This window comes from Xenopus tropicalis, chromosome 10 (genome assembly GCF_000004195.4).
Source record: "Xenopus tropicalis strain Nigerian chromosome 10, UCB_Xtro_10.0, whole genome shotgun sequence".
NCBI lineage: Eukaryota > Metazoa > Chordata > Amphibia > Anura > Pipidae > Xenopus > Xenopus tropicalis.
This window is the reverse complement of record NC_030686.2, coordinates 51,549,248-51,566,359: the sequence shown is the minus strand read 5'-3', so window position 1 is coordinate 51,566,359 and position 17,112 is coordinate 51,549,248. Positions and strand designations below refer to the sequence as shown.

General features: G+C 57.0%; 1 protein-coding gene across 5 annotated transcripts; it reads right to left on the bottom strand.

The window, feature by feature from the left end:
• Positions 1 to 693: 693 nt before the first annotated feature.
• polg2 (polymerase (DNA directed), gamma 2, accessory subunit) lies at positions 694 to 14,631 on the bottom strand. 5 transcript variants are annotated; one of them, XM_031894382.1, is made up of 9 exons: positions 14,413 to 14,628; positions 8,707 to 9,214; positions 6,904 to 7,030; positions 2,900 to 3,005; positions 1,864 to 2,040; positions 1,510 to 1,650; positions 1,261 to 1,341; positions 1,016 to 1,116; positions 694 to 890 (listed from the first exon to the last, which is right to left on the bottom strand). In XM_031894382.1, the coding sequence occupies exons 2-9, from the start codon at positions 9,185 to 9,187 to the stop codon at positions 725 to 727; spliced, it is 1,380 nt and encodes a 459-aa protein (XP_031750242.1). In that variant the 5' UTR covers positions 9,188 to 9,214; positions 14,413 to 14,628; the 3' UTR covers positions 694 to 724. The 5 variants fall into 5 exon arrangements, with proteins under 5 accessions (XP_031750242.1, XP_031750243.1, XP_031750244.1 ...); XM_031894383.1 differs by having other exon boundaries at positions 695 to 890; positions 14,472 to 14,628; XM_031894384.1 differs by lacking the exon at positions 14,413 to 14,628 and adding an exon at positions 12,140 to 12,377 and having other exon boundaries at positions 695 to 890.
• Positions 14,632 to 17,112: the final 2,481 nt, after the last annotated feature.

The window sequence follows — 17,112 nt, the reverse complement described above, 5'->3', positions numbered from 1 at the left end:
GTAACACATTGATTAATTCTAAATAAATAGAAACTGATTTGTCACTTTATTGGGTGGTTTTTCAGCGCCAGCTCCTTTAGGGAGACTGTTTGTGCACTAAAGGGTTAGTATGGAGGAGGGCAGTTATATGACTTTATATTGTATGTAGGGTAAGTTGAATTTATTAGATAGCATTTTCCTGTTTTTTTTTCTCTTTCTACAGTCCCGCTTTAGACCTTAGTTATTATATTGTCTTTTTAACCCTTGGAGCAGAGATAAGGTTTATCTTTATAAAGGTGAACCGCCCCTTTAAGAGAGGCCAGGGATTGCTGGGAAACTCTCATTCTTACTCATTGTGCCCAAGTTCTTCTCTCGGCAGCACATTATCCCCTCAGTCTGGCTCTATGGCCGGGCACATTGGTAATAAAAACCGGGGTACAAGAAAATAAGGGGACAGGCATCCCTTTTAATGTACCTGTGAGGGTGATTCCTACACCCCAATCCATGAATGTGACCCCAAGACGCTACAGCACCTTATCTCCTACTCTCACTCATTCCAAACCATCCACCCATCCCCCTGCAATATCCCCAGGACTGGCCAAAGCCCCACCCCTACACGCCGCGTAGAAGGCCCCACCCCTACATGCCGCGTAGAAGGCCCCACCCCTACACGCCGCGTAGAAGGCCCCACCCCTATAAATACCACCACTAACACTGGGACAGAAGTTGCTCTTTATTGTGCCCATCACAGGTGTGTGGCTGCAGCAATGTATGTGAGCAGGAAATCCTTCAGCTTGGATACATGCACGGTCTCCTTGAGGGCGGTATCTCGGCTGCGCGCCTGTAGCAACCCATTCTCCAGCGTGGCCTCACTCACCAGCACTGTGAATAGGACTCCCATCTGGTCATACCTGTGGGGAACAAACACAGAACGGCACTCAGCTTGTGGCTCAAGTGGGATGGATCTGCAGGAAGTCCATGGTACAGGCCACGCCCACTACTAAAGGGGAAGTACGACCATGACAGGGTTCCTTACTTTGTATAGAGCTGCTCCAAGGAGCCTTGCAGGGATTCCTGGTAGCCGGGCCACACATACACTCCATGTTCCCGCAGCTCAGTGGAAAGGCCTTGGCACACCTGGAATATTCAGTTACACGTCAGTCTGTGCCACCCTGGCGCACATGGAGTGGGGCACAGTCCCAGGGAAATGCCAGTCACTCACACGCCGGCGCTGCCATGTAGCCGTCACTCCCGCCTCAGCCTGCTCAGCTTGCCACTTACCAGCCGTAATTCACCAGTGGGACCTTTCCCCATATCCACAGCCACTTTAATGGGTGCCAGCGTGGGGTGCAACTTCAGGACCTGTAACCAGAAAGGGACAAACAGTCTTATACTCGCCTGAGGCACGGAGAGAGCCCCCCAAAACAACATGGTTCCCCAACATTCCATACGGACACACAGAGACTAGAGGAAAGTCTCGTCCGGGAGCGGCCCTATCAGAGCCCTAACCCCACATTACTGGGGTCTCACCTCCCTTTGCTGGTAGCGGCCACGCACTGGGGGGCCCTCCGTCTGCTGCAGGGCATCTGAAAGGTAGGCAAGAAGCCCCCTGTCTAGGTCTCCACTCACCCACAGCACATGTGGCACCACCCACTTGCGCCCATCTCGAGCCTGTAGGGAGATAATGGGCTCTGTAATGTCCAATCGTATCTGGGAAAGTGAGCAGCCAGTAGAAATGGCAGCGCGGTGCCCTTATCTGTAGGCAAAGCCAGCGGCGCAAATGTGCCCAAGAATGGGGCTTATTAGCAGGGCCGGGGGTGCAGCTACAAACTGGATTGCTAAAATGGGGGGGTCCTGCATGTATAACGCAATGGAACAACTTACCTGGAGTTTGGTGCTGCTCCCAGAATGCATCTGTAACAGGGCAGAGTCATCCATACTGCACAGGGTCTCAATGGTCTCTCTTCCCCAGGGGAACTCGTACTGAATCACTGAGATCTTCCCTCCCTGTCCCTCCTGCTCAATCTCCCTGCAGCCGAACCCCGACGGGCTCTGAGCAAACTGGGAACAGCAACAAGCGCCAACTTAGCCAAGAACCGGCCCGGCCCAGACTGTCTGTGGCCCCTCCCACCCATATGTATAAATACAGATATACAGAGAGGGAATGTTCTGGGCACACAATAAGCTGTACCCCCATACTGTACTGTCTAAGGGAAACACTATGGCACCCCCTACCCATATGTATAAATACAAATATACAGAGAGGGAATGTTCTGGGCACACAATAAGCTGTACCCCCATACTGTACTGTCTAAGGGAAACACTATGGCACCCCCTACCCATATGTATAAATACAAATATACAGAGAAGGAATGTTCTGGGCACACAATAAGCTGTACCCCCATACTGTACTGTCTAAGGGAAACACTATGGCACCCCCTACCCATATGTATAAATACAAATATACAGAGAGGGAATGTTCTGGGCACACAATAAGCTGTACCCCCATACTGTACTGTCTAAGGGAAACACTATGGCACCCCCTACCCATATGTATAAATACAAATATACAGAGAAGGAATGTTCTGGGCACACAATAAGCTGTACCCCCATACTGTACTGTCTAAGGGAAACACTATGGCACCCCCTACCCATATGTATAAATACAAATATACAGAGAGGGAATGTTCTGGGCACACAATAAGCTGTACCCCCATACTGTACTGTCTAAGGGAAACACTATGGCACCTCCTACCCATATGTATAAATACAAATATACAGAGAGGGAATGTTCTGGGCACACAATAAGCTGTACCCCCTGTGATATAATGGTGCTGCGGGGGCAGGTTACAGCCCCAGGGGGGTACAGAAGAGTGATAGAACAAATGATTAGATCAATATGGGAAACTTTTGCACTTACCTTTTGCCACCACTGGAGTCGGTGCCGGAGCCAGTAATCCTGCCACTGCCCTGAGGATTTTGGGGAAATGAACCAGACAAGGGAGGCCACTGTCCTCTCTCCTATTCTAGAAGAGAAAAGAGAAAATCAATTCATACTTACCGAGATTTTCTTTTCCTGGCCATCCTCCCTGGCAGCATAACATTTGGGTTTATCCTCTACCATACTGTCAGGACACAGAAGGGTTAATAAAGCAATGCATTAAATACCCACCCCTTCCTGTCCTCCTCAGTCTTTGCCTGATTTTCTGGACAGACAATGAAAGGGTGGGCATGCTGTCAGGGAGGATGGCCAGGAAAAGAAAATCTCGGTAAGTATGAATTGATTTTCTCCTTTCCTGGCCATCCCCTGGCAGCATAACATTTGGGTGAGTACCCAAGCAATTGACTGGGTGGGAATAAAGACAATATTGTGCTGATAACAGAAGAAAGTTCATTCAACTCCAGACACTGCCTGGAGACCTGAGCGCCCAAACTGCAATGAAGCAGTAGACCTAATATCTTACTTATAAAGTTGAATAAAGGTATTAGAGGTTGCCCATGTAGCTGCCCTGCAGATTGCTTCAGGTTGAGCTCCCGCTTCTGCTGCCCAAGACGATGCAATACCCCTCATCGAATGGGCTCTGATTCCCTGAGGCACTGGCTCCCCCTGCTCCTTAATTGCCATGACAATCCATCTTCTCAAAGTTGCTGTTTTTGCTGGTTGTCCCTTTCTTGGTCCAGCTGGAATGACGAATAACCTATCCGTCTTTCTCACATTCTCAGTCTTCTGTAGATAGATCTGTAAACAATAATGGACATCTAAAGACTTCCATGCTGCCCCTTCTTGGGCATTCATATCCGGGACAAAGGCTGGAAGAATAATTGGTTCATTGATATGTAACGGGGAAACTACCTAGGGCAAAAACTGCAATATTGGTCGAAGAACCCCAGAGTCCCCTTTAAAGACTGTATATGGAGCTCTCGCAGATAACGCCTGCAACTCGCATGCTCTCCTAGCCGATGTTAAGGCCACTAAAAGGATGGTCTTGAGTGTCACGTCCCACAGCGAAGCCTGATCTAATGGCTCGAATGGTTTCCCAGTGAGAGCCTTCAGGACTAATGGTAAGTCCCATAGAGGAGATAAAGATCTAACAGGTGGCACAATCCTCACTGCTGCTTTAAAGAACATAGAAATCAAGGGTTCTTCAATAAGCCTTCTCTCCAGAATAGCAGACAATGCTGACAACTGTACTCTCAGAGTGCTCAGGCTAAGACCCCTGTCCAGGCCTCGTTGTAGGAATTCAAGAATCTCTGGAGTCGTTGTATTCCAGGGGTCTATGCCCTCTTTAGTTGCCCAATCTTGAAACACATCCCACGTTGCATAATATCTTTGAGATGTATTCGGTTTTCTAGACTTTAATAAGGTATTAATGACTGCCTGAGAACATCCCTGCTGTGCTAGCCTTCTCCTCTCAGCTTCCAGGCCATCAGACCCTGAAGGATTCGGATGCCACAGGCTCCCTTGGGACAACAGATCCTCCCTGATCGGCAGGGAAATTGGCTTGCCCTGGACCATCCTCCTCAACAGTGGATACCATGGCCGGCGCGGCCAATTTGAAAGAATTACCAAGGCCTCCATCGGAGTGTAAAAGATCTTCTGCAACACTCTGAAGATCATCGGGAAGGGAGGAAACACATACGCCCACAAGCCCCTCCAGTCCTGGACTAAGGCATTTGTAGCCACTGCCTGGGGATAAGGAAACCTGGAGAAGAACCTCAGCACCTTCCGATTCTGTATTGTCACCATAAGATCTATCGTTGAGCAGCCCAACCTGGTGGTGACCCAGTTGAAGACCTGGGGATGGAGATTCCCTTCTCCACTGCTGATCCTCCTCCTGCTGAATTGATCTGCCTGGAGATTCAACATGCCCGGCACATGAAGGGCTGTAATATCCATTAGATGGGCTTGTGCAAATGTCATAATAGGAATCGGCTCCTCCATCATAGCACAACTCCTGGTCCCTCCTTGTCTCCTGATGTATGTGACAGCTGCCACATTGTCAGAGCGAATCCCGACGGGGAGAGAAATCAATTAGTTTTGGAAAATCTTCAGTGCAAAATTTACTGCCCTCAACTTGAGTATATTGGATGGTAGATAAGACAGATCCCTGCCCCATCCTCCCTGGGCTGAGTAGTTCTCTACATGAGCTCCCCAACCCAGACCTGAGGCATCTGTGTAGAGTTCCACGTATTCTGGCTCCTGTAACGGAAAACCTTTCCTGAGGTTGACAGGTATTGACCACCACCGCAGATTCTGCTTCAGGCTCACAGGCAAACAAATCTTCTGATTCCAACTCTTTGTTTGACGATCCCACTTAGAAATTATTTCCTCTAATGCTTTACCAGATAGCATTTTCCCTTCAAATGGTAATTTGCATGACGCATTCTTTGAGGCTGTATCTGTGAACCAATATTTAAGCCAGAGGGCCCTCCTTGCCACCACAGCTAAAGCCATTGATCTCGCTCCGAGACAAAAAGCTGTGGACAATTTTACATCAGCCAATATTTTCTCACGGGGCTCAACACCCCTGGTCATTTGCTCTATATCTTCTATCCAAATGGACAGGACCTTAACCACTGACACCAAGGCTATAGAGGGCTTGTACATGGCTCCTGTTGTTATATATAACTTCTTACGCTCCATCTCCATTCGCCTTTCCATCACATGCTTCAATGCTGAAACATCATCAATTGGAAGGGCTGTCTTCCTGGATAACCTGGCCACCGGTGCATCCACAGTTGGAGGACTATCCCATAGTTCCTGTGAATCCAGAGGAAAGGGATATAGCTTACCAAACTTGTCCTCCACCGGCACCTTCCTGGACATCTTGTGCCACTCTGAACTCACAACATCCTGCACCTCCTTGTGCACTGGAAAGGTGTGCTTTTTCTTTTGGCAAAAAATACATTAGTTGCTGACTGATCACGCTCCTCTAATACTAATGCCTCACTGCCTTAATAAGGTCTGGTATATATTCATATCAAAGAAGGAAGTTTCCTCTTCCCCTTCCTCCTCAGATGAACTAAAATCTGACTCTATATCCTCAGGCACATCAGGCTGAAACAGCATGCTTAATCCAGGCTAATATATCCTCTTGCGATGTTTTCCCTGGATGTTGATGGGGTCTGTGATAAATCTATGTTTGGAGCACACTTCTGTGCCGCTGGAATGTCTGTATCTCCTTCTAAGATCTCACACATTCCTTGCACAGCCTCTTGTTTGGAAGAGCAGGCTTCTTACAAGCTTTACAGGGTCGGACATCCTTATCTTGTGACCTCTGCCTTTTCCTGGCCGTCTCTTCAACAGGGGTAGTAGGCCTACAATCGATAACAGCCATTAATAACACACTTTTTTCGTTGCAGCACAACTTACAGGAACAGAACTCACCGAGTAGCCTTAGGGGCAGCAGGTCCATTCTGGGAGCGTTCCTGCTCAAACTGATGTGCGGGCACATAAGGCAAAGCAGACCCCGGCTGCCGGCAAGATAGGGCTGCGCTGATTGATGATGTCAGCGCCCACACAGGCATGCATTCCTACCAAGAACGGTATCTCTCCCCCGGCTGCAATAGGGGACCTGCTCCTGAGAAAGCGCTATGGCAATCACAATGGAGCAGGCATCAGGCGGAGAAAGTGTGTCAGAAAACTGCGCCTGGAATGGGACCCTAAAGAGGGCCAAGTGAGTTCTAAAAACAAACAAAAGCGATCTGGTCCTGGACAGAACAGAAGAAAAAAAAGACTGAGGAGGACAGGAAGGGGTGGGTATTTAATGCACTGCTTTATTAACCCTTCTGGGTCCTGACAGTATGGTAGAGGATAAACCCAAATCTTATGCTACCAAGGGATGGCCAGGAAAAGCAAAGTACTACAGTCCATATAGTGGCACTACAGAAACCAATCACCTCCCTCTTCTGGCAGCCACTTACCTGGGGGGAATGGTGCCCTCATTGGCCACTTCTGGAATAGGGTGAAAGCATTTTCCGATCTCGGCGAGGCCAAACGGCAGCTTTTTATTGAGCAGCTCCATGGAGGGGACGTATTCCATCAAGGCACCTATTGGTTCATACAGACGCACAACACAAGCACATGTGTAAGGGTATATACACATTCCCCCCCCCTCACTAATTACAGGGGTAAACTAGGCCAATTGGTGCCATTCCCCCCCCCCTCCACTAATTACAGGGGTAAACTAGGCCAATTGGTGCCATTCCCCCCCACTAATTACAGGGGTAATCTAGGACAATGGGGGTGCCGTTCCCCCCCCCACTAATTACAGGGGTAATCTAGGACAATGGGGGCCATTCCCCCCCCCCACTAATTATAGGGGTAATCTAGGACAATGGGGGTGCCGTTCCCCACTAATGAAGGGGCACACTAGTACAATGGGGGTGCCGTTCCCCACTAATGAAGGGGCACACTAGTACAATGGGGTGCTGATCCCCACTAATGAAGGGGCACACTAGCACAATGGGGTGCTGTTCCCCACTAATGAAGGGGCACACTAGTACAATGGGGTGCTGTTCCCCACTAATGAAGGGGCACACTAGTACAATGGGGTGCTGTTCCCCACTAATGAAGGGGCACACTAGTACAATGGGGTGCTGTTCCCCACTAATGAAGGGGCACACTAGTACAATGGGGTGCCGTTCCCCACTAATGAAGGGGCACACTAGTACAATGGGGTGCCGTTCCCCACTAATGAAGGGGCACACTAGTACAATGGGGTGCCGTTCCCCACTAATGAAGGGGCAAACTAGTACAATGGGGTGCCGATCCCCACTAATGAAGGGGCACACTAGTACAATGGGGTGCCGATCCCCACTAATGAAGGGGCACACTAGTACAATGGGGGTGCTGATCCCCACTAATGAAGGGGCACACTAGTACAATGGGGTGCTGTTCCCCACTAATGAAGGGGCACACTAGTACAATGGGGTGCCGATCCCCACTAATGAAGGGGCAATCTAGTACAATGGGGTGCCGATCCCCACTAATGAAGGGGCAATCTAGTACAATGGGGTGCTGTTCCCCACTAATGAAGGGGCACACTAGTACAATGGGGTGCTGTTCCCCACTAATGAAGGGGCACACTAGTACAATGGGGTGCCGTTCCCCACTAATGAAGGGGCACACTAGTACAATGGGGTGCCGTTCCCCACTAATGAAGGGGCACACTAGTACAATGGGGATGCCGTTCCCCACTAATGAAGGGGCACACTAGTACAATGGGGTGCTGTTCCCCACTAATGAAGGGGCACACTAGTACAATGGGGTGCTGTTCCCCACTAATGAAGGGGCACACTAGTACAATGGGGTGCTGATCCCCACTAATGAAGGGGCACACTAGTACAATGGGGTGCTGATCCCCACTAATGAAGGGGCACACTAGTACAATGGGGTGCCGTTCCCCACTAATGAAGGGGCACACTAGTACAATGGGGATGCCGTTCCCCACTAATGAAGGGGCACACTAGTACAATGGGGTGCTGTTCCCCACTAATGAAGGGGCACACTAGTACAATGGGGTGCTGTTCCCCACTAATGAAGGGGCACACTAGTACAATGGGGTGCCGTTCCCCACTAATGAAGGGGCAATCTAGTACAATGGGGTGCCGATCCCCACTAATGAAGGGGCAATCTAGTACAATGGGGTGCCGTTCCCCACTAATGAAGGGGCACACTAGTACAATGGGGTGCTGTTCCCCACTAAGTAAGAATGGGGTGCTTACCGTAGAGCAGCTCATGGCGCAGGACCCCACACTTCCCCACAGGACCCCCCAGGCACGTGCCCCGCTGCTGTGGGGGGAGCCCCAGTAAGTGCTGAGTACATATGGCCAGTAGGGGCGCCTCTGGGGCAATAGACGGGTTGGGCAGCTGAAGGGCAGTATCAATGGCTAGAACCTGCTCTCTGTGTAACACCACCGAGTTCCACCACTGGGACAGCAGGTTGCGCCTCAGTTCCACCCCCAGGGGCCCCAGACTGTGGCCCCCCTGCAGCAGGGACGTGTGGCTCGGGGCCCCCCCGGATATGAAGTGTCTCTCCTGGCACAGACGTAAGAGAGAGTCCTGCTTGTGGGCAGTGCCCGCGGCTGCCAGTCCCCTTCTACTGCACCGTCTGTGGCGCCCCACCCACGGGGGCAACTCTGCCGAGGCTCCAGTCACCGTATCGCCAGCAGCCACCAATAACTGGCGAGTGTTCCGCAGGGGCATTGTGGGTAAGCGCTAGAGAGATCCGCTCTGCATGATGGGACAGAAGAGAATACTGGGTATTTACATGTATCAAACTGCACTGCTTTCATCAATACAGATAAAGTCCCACAGACTCCCCCCCCTGGCAGGGTATATACCCAGACACCCCTCCCCCCGGCAGGGTATATACCCAGATACCCCCACCCCCCGGCAGGGTATATACCCAGATACCCACCCCCGTCAGGGTATATACCCAGATAAACCCCCCCCCCGGCAGGGTATACACCCAGATCCCCCCCCAGCAGGGTATATACCCAGATACCCCCACCCCGGCAGGGTATATACCCAGATCCCGATCCCCCCCCCCCCCCCCCGGCAGGGTATATACCCAGATCCCCCCCCCCCCCAGCAGGGTATATACCCAGATACCCCCACCCCGGCAGGGTATATACCCAGATCCCGATCCCCCCCCGGCAGGGTATATACCCAGATCCCCCCCCCCAGCAGGGTATATACCCAGATACCCCCCCCCCCCCGGCAGGGTATATACCAGATCCCCCCCCCCCCCAGCAGGGTATATACCCAGATACCGCCATAAAAACCTCTCCTCCCAACAGAACCTGCCGCCATAAGAACCTCTCCTCCCAACAGAACCTGCCGCCATAAGAGCCTCTCCTCCCAACAGAACCTGCCGCCATAAGAGCCTCTCCTCCCAACAGAACCTGCCGCCATAAGAGCCGCTCCTCCCAACAGAACCTGCCGCCATAAGAGCCTCTTCTCCCAACAGAACCTGCCGCCATAAGAACATCTTCTCCCAACAGAACCTGCCGCCATAAGAGCCTCTCCTCCCAACAGAACCTGCCGCCATAAGAACCTCTCCTCCCAACAGAACCTGCCGCCATAAGAACATCTTCTCCCAACAGAACCTGCCCCCATAAGAGCCTCTTCTCCCAACAGAACCTGCCGCCATAAGAACCTCTCCTCCCAACAGAACCTGCCGCCATAAGAACATCTCCTCCCAACAGAACCTGCCGCCATAAGAGCCTCTCCTCCCAACAGAACCTGCCGCCATAAGAGCCGCTCCTCCCAACAGAACCTGCCGCCATAAGAACCTCTTCTCCCAACAGAACCTGCCGCCATAAGAGCCGCTCCTCCCAACAGAACCTGCCGCCATAAGAACCTCTCCTCCAACAGAACCTGCCGCCATAAAGAGCCTCTTCTCCCAACAGAACCTGCCGCCATAAGAACCTCTCCTCCCAACAGAACCTGCCGCCATAAGAGCCTCTTCTCCCAACAGAACCTGCCGCCATAAGAACCTCTCCTCCCAACAGAACCTGCCGCCATAAGAGCCTCTCCTCCCAACAGAACCTGCCGCCATAAGAACCTCTCCTCCCAACAGAACCTGCCGCCATAAGAACCTCTCCTCCCAACAGAACCTGCCGCCATAAGAGCCTCTCCTCCCAACAGAACCTGCCGCCATAAGAGCCTCTTCTCCCAACAGAACCTGCCGCCATAAGAACCTCTCCTCCCAACAGAACCTGCCGCCATAAGAACCTCTCCTCCCAACAGAACCCTGCCGCCCATAAGAACCTCTCCTCCCAACAGAACCTGCCGCCATAAGAGCCTCTCCTCCCAACAGAACCTGCCGCCATAAGAACCTCTCCTCCCAACAGAACCTGCCGCCATAAGAACCTCTCCTCCCAACAGAACCTGCCGCCATAAGAGCCTCTCCTCCCAACAGAACCTGCCGCCATAAGAGCCTCTCCTCCCAACAGAACCTGCCGCCATAAGAGCCTCTCCTCCCAACAGAACCTGCCGCCATAAGAACCTCTTCTCCCCAACAGAACCTGCCGCCATAAGAACCTCTTCTCCCAACAGAACCTGCCGCCATAAGAACCTCTCCTCCCAACAGAACCTGCCGCCATAAGAACCTCTTCTCCCAACAGAACCTGCCGCCATAAGAACCTCTCCTCCCAACAGAACCTGCCGCCATAAGAACCTCTCCTCCCAACAGAACCTGCCGCCATAAGAGCTCTTCTCCCAACAGAACCTGCCGCCATAAGAACCTCTCCTCCCAACAGAACCTGCCGCCATAAGAGCCTCTTCTCCCAACAGAACCTGCCACCATAAGAACCGCTCCTCCCAACAGAACCTGCCGCCATAAGAACCTCTTCTCCCAACAGAACCTGCCGCCATAAGAACCTCTCCTCCCAACAGAACCTGCCGCCATAAGAACCTCTTCTCCCAACAGAACCTGCCGCCATAAGAACCTCTCCTCCCAACAGAACCTGCCGCCATAAGAGCCTCTTCTCCCAACAGAACCTGCCGCCATAAGAACCTCTTCTCCCAACAGAACCTGCCGCCATAAGAACCTCTTCTCCCAACAGAACCTGCCGCCATAAGAACCTCTCCTCCCAACAGAACCTGCCGCCATAAGAACCTCTCCTCCCAACAGAACCTGCCGCCATAAGAGCCTCTTCTCCCAACAGAACCTGCCGCCATAAGAACCTCTCCTCCCAACAGAACCTGCCGCCATAAGAGCCTCTTCTCCCAACAGAACCTGCCGCCATAAGAACCTCTCCTCCCAACAGAACCTGCCGCCATAAGAGCCTCTTCTCCCAACAGAACCTGCCGCCATAAGAACCTCTCCTCCCAACAGAACCTGCCGCCATAAGAGCCTCTTCTCCCAACAGAACCTGCCACCATAAGAACCGCTCCTCCCAACAGAACCTGCCGCCATAAGAGCCTCTTCTCCCAACTTGGCCAAAAAGGAAAGATGTGTTGTGCACAAGGGAATGTTTGGCCCCGGGGCCGCATCCTAAGCTTCCCTACACCCACAGTACTAGGCACACAGGAGATTCTGCCCCAGGACAGGAAGGGGGCATTGCAGGATTGTGGCCTCAGGGGAAACCCAGCCCTATCTGTGCAAACTAGGGCCGCAGATTAATATCATACAGATCCTTATACTCTCACCTTGGGGGTAACGAGAAAAAGTCTTGTGCAATTGTGAATAAACAGGTCCCACAGCCCTCGGGCAAATGCAGCAATCACATAGCCCCCAATCGGCCCACGTTTGCCAGGATAGTAGCCATTGCTGGCCTCTGCCCAAAATACAGATATTCTGCTCTTTTTATTGTGGCACAGCTGCAGCACTGCCAACTGGTGAAACCCTTAGTGAGACTGTAACCAGCTAAAGGCACGGCGACTAGATAGGGTTCCCTTAGGCCAAGAAGGGTGGTGGTACAACCTACTGCCCCCCTCTCCGGGAACCCCCCCCCTCTGTGGGAAACCCACCCCCCCCCCCTCTGTGGGAAACCCACCGGCCCCCCCGTCCCCTCTGTGGGAAACCCACCGGCCCCCCCGTCCCCTCTGTGGGAAACCCACCGGCCCCCCCGTCCCCTCTGTGGGAAACCCCCCCCCCGCTGTGGGAAACCCCCCCCCCCGCTGTGGGAAACCGCCGCCCCCCCCCCTCTGTGGAAACCCGTCGCCCCTCCCCCCCCCCTGTGGGAAACCCGCCGCCCTCCCCACCCCTCTGTGGAAAACCCCCCCCCCCCCCCCCCTCTGTGGGAAACCCGTCGCCCCTCCCCCCCCCTCTGTGGGAAACCCGCCGCCCCCCCCCTCTCGTGGGGAAACCCGCCGCCCCCCCCCCTCTTGGGAAACCCGCCCCCTCCCCACCCCTCTGTGGAAACGCCGCGCCCCCCCCCTCTGTGGGAAACCGCCGCCCCCCCCTCTGTGGGAAACCCGCCGCCCCTCCCCACCCCTCTGTGGGAAACCGCCGCCCCCCCCCCCCTCTGGAAACCGCCGCCCCTCCCACCCCTCTGTGGGAAACCCGCCGCCCCCCCCTCTGTGGGAAACCCGCCGCCCCCCCCCCCCTCTGTGGGAAACCGCCGCCCCCCCCCCCCCTCTGTGGGAAACCCGCCGCCCCCCCCCCCTCTGTGGGAACCCGCCGCCCCCCCACCCCTCTGTGGGAAACCCGCCGCCCCCCCCCCCCTCTGTGGGAAACCCGCCGCCCCCCCCCCTCTGTGGGAAACCCGCCGCCCCCCCCCCCTCTGTGGGAAACCCGTCGCCCCTCCCCCCCCTCTGTGGGAAACCCGCCGCCCCCCCCCCCCTCTGTGGGAAACCCGCCGCCCCCCCCCCCTCTGTGGGAAACCGCCGCCCCTCCCCCCCCCTCTGTGGGAAACCCGCCGCCCCCCCCCCCTCTGTGGGAAACCCGCCGCCCCTCCCCACCCCTCTGTGGGAAACCCGCCGCCCCCCCCCCCCTCTGTGGGAACCCGCCGCCCTCCCCCCCCTCTGTGGGAAACCCGCCGCCCCCCCCCCTCTGTGGGAAACCCGCCGCCCCTCCCCCCTCTGTGGGAACCCGCCGCCCTCCCCCCCTCTGTGGGGAAACCCGCCGCCCCCCCCCCCTCTGTGGGAAACCCGCCGCCCCTCCCCCTCTGTGGGAACCCGCCGCCCCCCCCCCTCTGTGGGAAACCCGCCGCCCCCCCCCCCCTCTGTGGGAAACCCGCCGCCTCCCCACCCCTCGGGAACCGCCCCCCCCCCTCTGTGGGAAACCCGCCGCCCCCCCCCCCCTCTGTGGGAAACCGCCGCCCCCCCCCCCTCTGTGGGAAACCCGCCGCCCCTCCCCACCCCTCTGTGGGAAACCCGCCGCCCCCCCCCCCTCTGTGGGAAACCCGCCGCCCCCCCCCCCTCTGTGGGAAACCCGCCGCCCCCCCCCCCCTCTGTGGGAAACCCGTCGCCCCTCCCCCCTCTGTGGGAAACCCGCCGCCCCTCCCCACCCCTCTGTGGGAAACGCCGCCGCCCCCCCCCCCCTCTGTGGGAAACCCCCCGCCCCTCCCCACCCCTCTGTGGGAAACCCCCCGCCCCCCCCCCTCTGTGGGAAACCCCCCGCCCCCCCCCCCCTCTGTGGGAAACCCCCCGCCCCCCCCCCCTCTGTGGGAAACCCCCCGGCCCCCAGAGGGAGGAGCTATGTGAGAGGCAAGGGGCCACAGTAGAAGAAGAGGTGTGAGTGTTATACAGTGTGTGACTCAGTTGTTATTATACTGCGCCTGCGCAAGCACTGCCTGTAGGGAACATACAGCTACATACTGGGACTTACAAAATGGATGCCAAGCGGCCCTGATGGCGGCAGTTACTGTTGGCAACCGGGAAAAAACCCTCTTTTTTAGAGCAGCAAGTATAAATGACTTGTAATCAAGCTGGCAGTGAGGCGGCGGGAAAGCAACACAAAGGCCAGTCTCTTATTTTACCTCATGTGAGTGAGAAGGTGCGAGCAGCGGGAACCCTGAGGCGATTACCGGCTACTTACTAACTGCTTCCGCCTCCGCAACGCTGCCATACGCGGCTCCGTCATCCCACATGGCGGCTACGTGCTGCGTCACCGCACATACGTCTGGCCGTGACGCAGGGTCACATGTTGGAAGCTGAGGGCGTTGGTATTTCCTGTCTGACGGAAAGCTGGGGCCCTGCTGGTGTGGGAGGGGCAAGCAGCGAGGTGGGAGGGGCAAGCAGCGAGGTGGGAGGGGCAAGCAGCGAGGTGGGAGGGGCAAGCAGCGAGGTGCGGCTGCGGCCTGTGCTTGGGAAGGGGAAACTGTTGGCCTGGGTGCCCGGGAACGAACCCCCGCCCGTCCCTCCTTAATGGCGGCCCTGGTGCTCAGTAAGATCTTCTCCCGTGCGGGCTTCTCTGTTTGCACTTGGCTGGGATGTGACGCCATCAGCTCCCAGCATGCTCTGCTAGCCTGTAGTCTGGCTGTGGGTTTCCCTGATAGTGTGAGCGGTAGGGTACCAAGGCGTGTGGAACTGCGCAGCACTAACCAGGGCCTTCTTCCCTGAGCCTGGAGCTACACGCAGGCGGCCCTCCAGCCTCAGCCCGGGAGAGTTAGCCACACGCAGGCGGCCCTCCAGCCTCAGCCCGGGAGAGTTAGCCACACGCAGGCGGCCCTCCAGCCTCAGCCCGGGAGAGTTAGCCACACGCAGGCGGCCCTCCAGCCTCAGCCCGGGAGAGTTAGCTACACGCAGGCGGCCCTCCAGCCTCAGCCCGGGAGAGTTAGCTACACGCAGGCGGCCCTCCAGCCTCAGCCCGGGAGAGTTAGCTACACGCAGGCGGCCCTCCAGCCTCAGCCCGGGAGAGTTAGCTACACGCAGGCGGCCCTCCAGCCTCAGCCCGGGAGAGTTAGCTACACGCAGGCGGCCCTCCAGCCTCAGCCCGGGAGAGTTAGCTACACGCAGGCGGCCCTCCAGCCTCAGCCCGGGAGAGTTAGCTACACGCAGGCGGCCCTCCAGCCTCAGCCCGGGAGAGTTAGCTACACGCAGGCGGCCCTCCAGCCTCAGCCCGGGAGAGTTAGCCACACGCAGGCGGCCCTCCAGCCTCAGCCCGGGAGAGTTAGCTACACGCAGGCGGCCCTCCAGCCTCAGCCCGGGAGAGTTAGCCACACGCAGGCGACCCTCCAGCCTCAGCCCGGGAGAGTTAGCCACACGCAGGCGGCCCTCCAGCCTCAGCCCGGGAGAGTTAGCCACACGCAGGCGGCCCTCCAGCCTCAGCCCGGGAGAGTTAGCCACACGCAGGCGGCCCTCCAGCCTCAGCCCGGGAGAGTTAGCCACACGCAGGCGGCCCTCCAGCCTCAGCCCGGGAGAGTTAGCTACACGCAGGCGGCCCTCCAGCCTCAGCCCGGGAGAGTTAGCTACACGCAGGCGGCCCTCCAGCCTCAGCCCGGGAGAGTTAGCTACACGCAGGCGGCCCTCCAGCCTCAGCCCGGGAGAGTTAGCCACACGCAGGCGGCCCTCCAGCCTCAGCCCGGGAGAGTTAGCCACACGCAGGCGGCCCTCCAGCCTCAGCCCGGGAGAGTTAGCCACACGCAGGCGGCCCTCCAGCCTCAGCCCGGGAGAGTTAGCCACACGCAGGCGGCCCTCCAGCCTCAGCCCGGGAGAGTTAGCCACACGCAGGCGGCCCTCCAGCCTCAGCCCGGGAGAGTTAGCCACACGCAGGCGGCCCTCCAGCCTCAGCCCGGGAGAGTTAGCCACACGCAGGCGGCCCTCCAGCCTCAGCCCGGGAGAGTTAGCCACACGCAGGCGGCCCTCCAGCCTCAGCCCGGGAGAGTTAGCCACACGCAGGCGGCCCTCCAGCCTCAGCCCGGGAGAGTTAGCCACACGCAGGCGACCCTCCAGCCTCAGCCCGGGAGAGTTAGCCACACGCAGGCGGCCCTCCAGCCTCAGCCCGGGAGAGTTAGCCACACGCAGGCGGCCCTCCAGCCTCAGCCCGGGAGAGTTAGCCACACGCAGGCGGCCCTCCAGCCTCAGCCCGGGAGAGTTAGCTACACGCAGGCGGCCCTCCAGCCTCAGCCCGGGAGAGTTAGCTACACGCAGGCGGCCCTCCAGCCTCAGCCCGGGAGAGTTAGCTACACGCAGGCGGCCCTCCAGCCTCAGCCCGGGAGAGTTAGCCACACGCAGGCGGCCCTCCAGCCTCAGCCCGGGAGAGTTAGCCACACGCAGGCGGCCCTCCAGCCTCAGCCCGGGAGAGTTAGCCACACGCAGGCGGCCCTCCAGCCTCAGCCCGGGAGAGTTAGCCACACGCAGGCGGCCCTCCAGCCTCAGCCCGGGAGAGTTAGCCACACGCAGGCGGCCCTCCAGCCTCAGCCCGGGAGAGTTAGCCACACGCAGGCGGCCCTCCAGCCTCAGCCCGGGAGAGTTAGCCACACGCAGGCGGCCCTCCAGCCTCAGCCCGGGAGAGTTAGCCACACGCAGGCGGCCCTCCAGCCTCAGCCCGGGAGAGTTAGCCACACGCAGGCGGCCCTCCAGCCTCAGCCCGGGAGAGTTAGCCACACGCAGGCGGCCCTCCAGCCTCAGCCCGGGAGAGTTAGCCACACGCAGGCGGCCCTCCAGCCTCAGCCCGGGAGAGTTAGCTACACGCAGGCGGCCCTCCAGCCTCAGCCCGGGAGAGTTAGCTACACGCA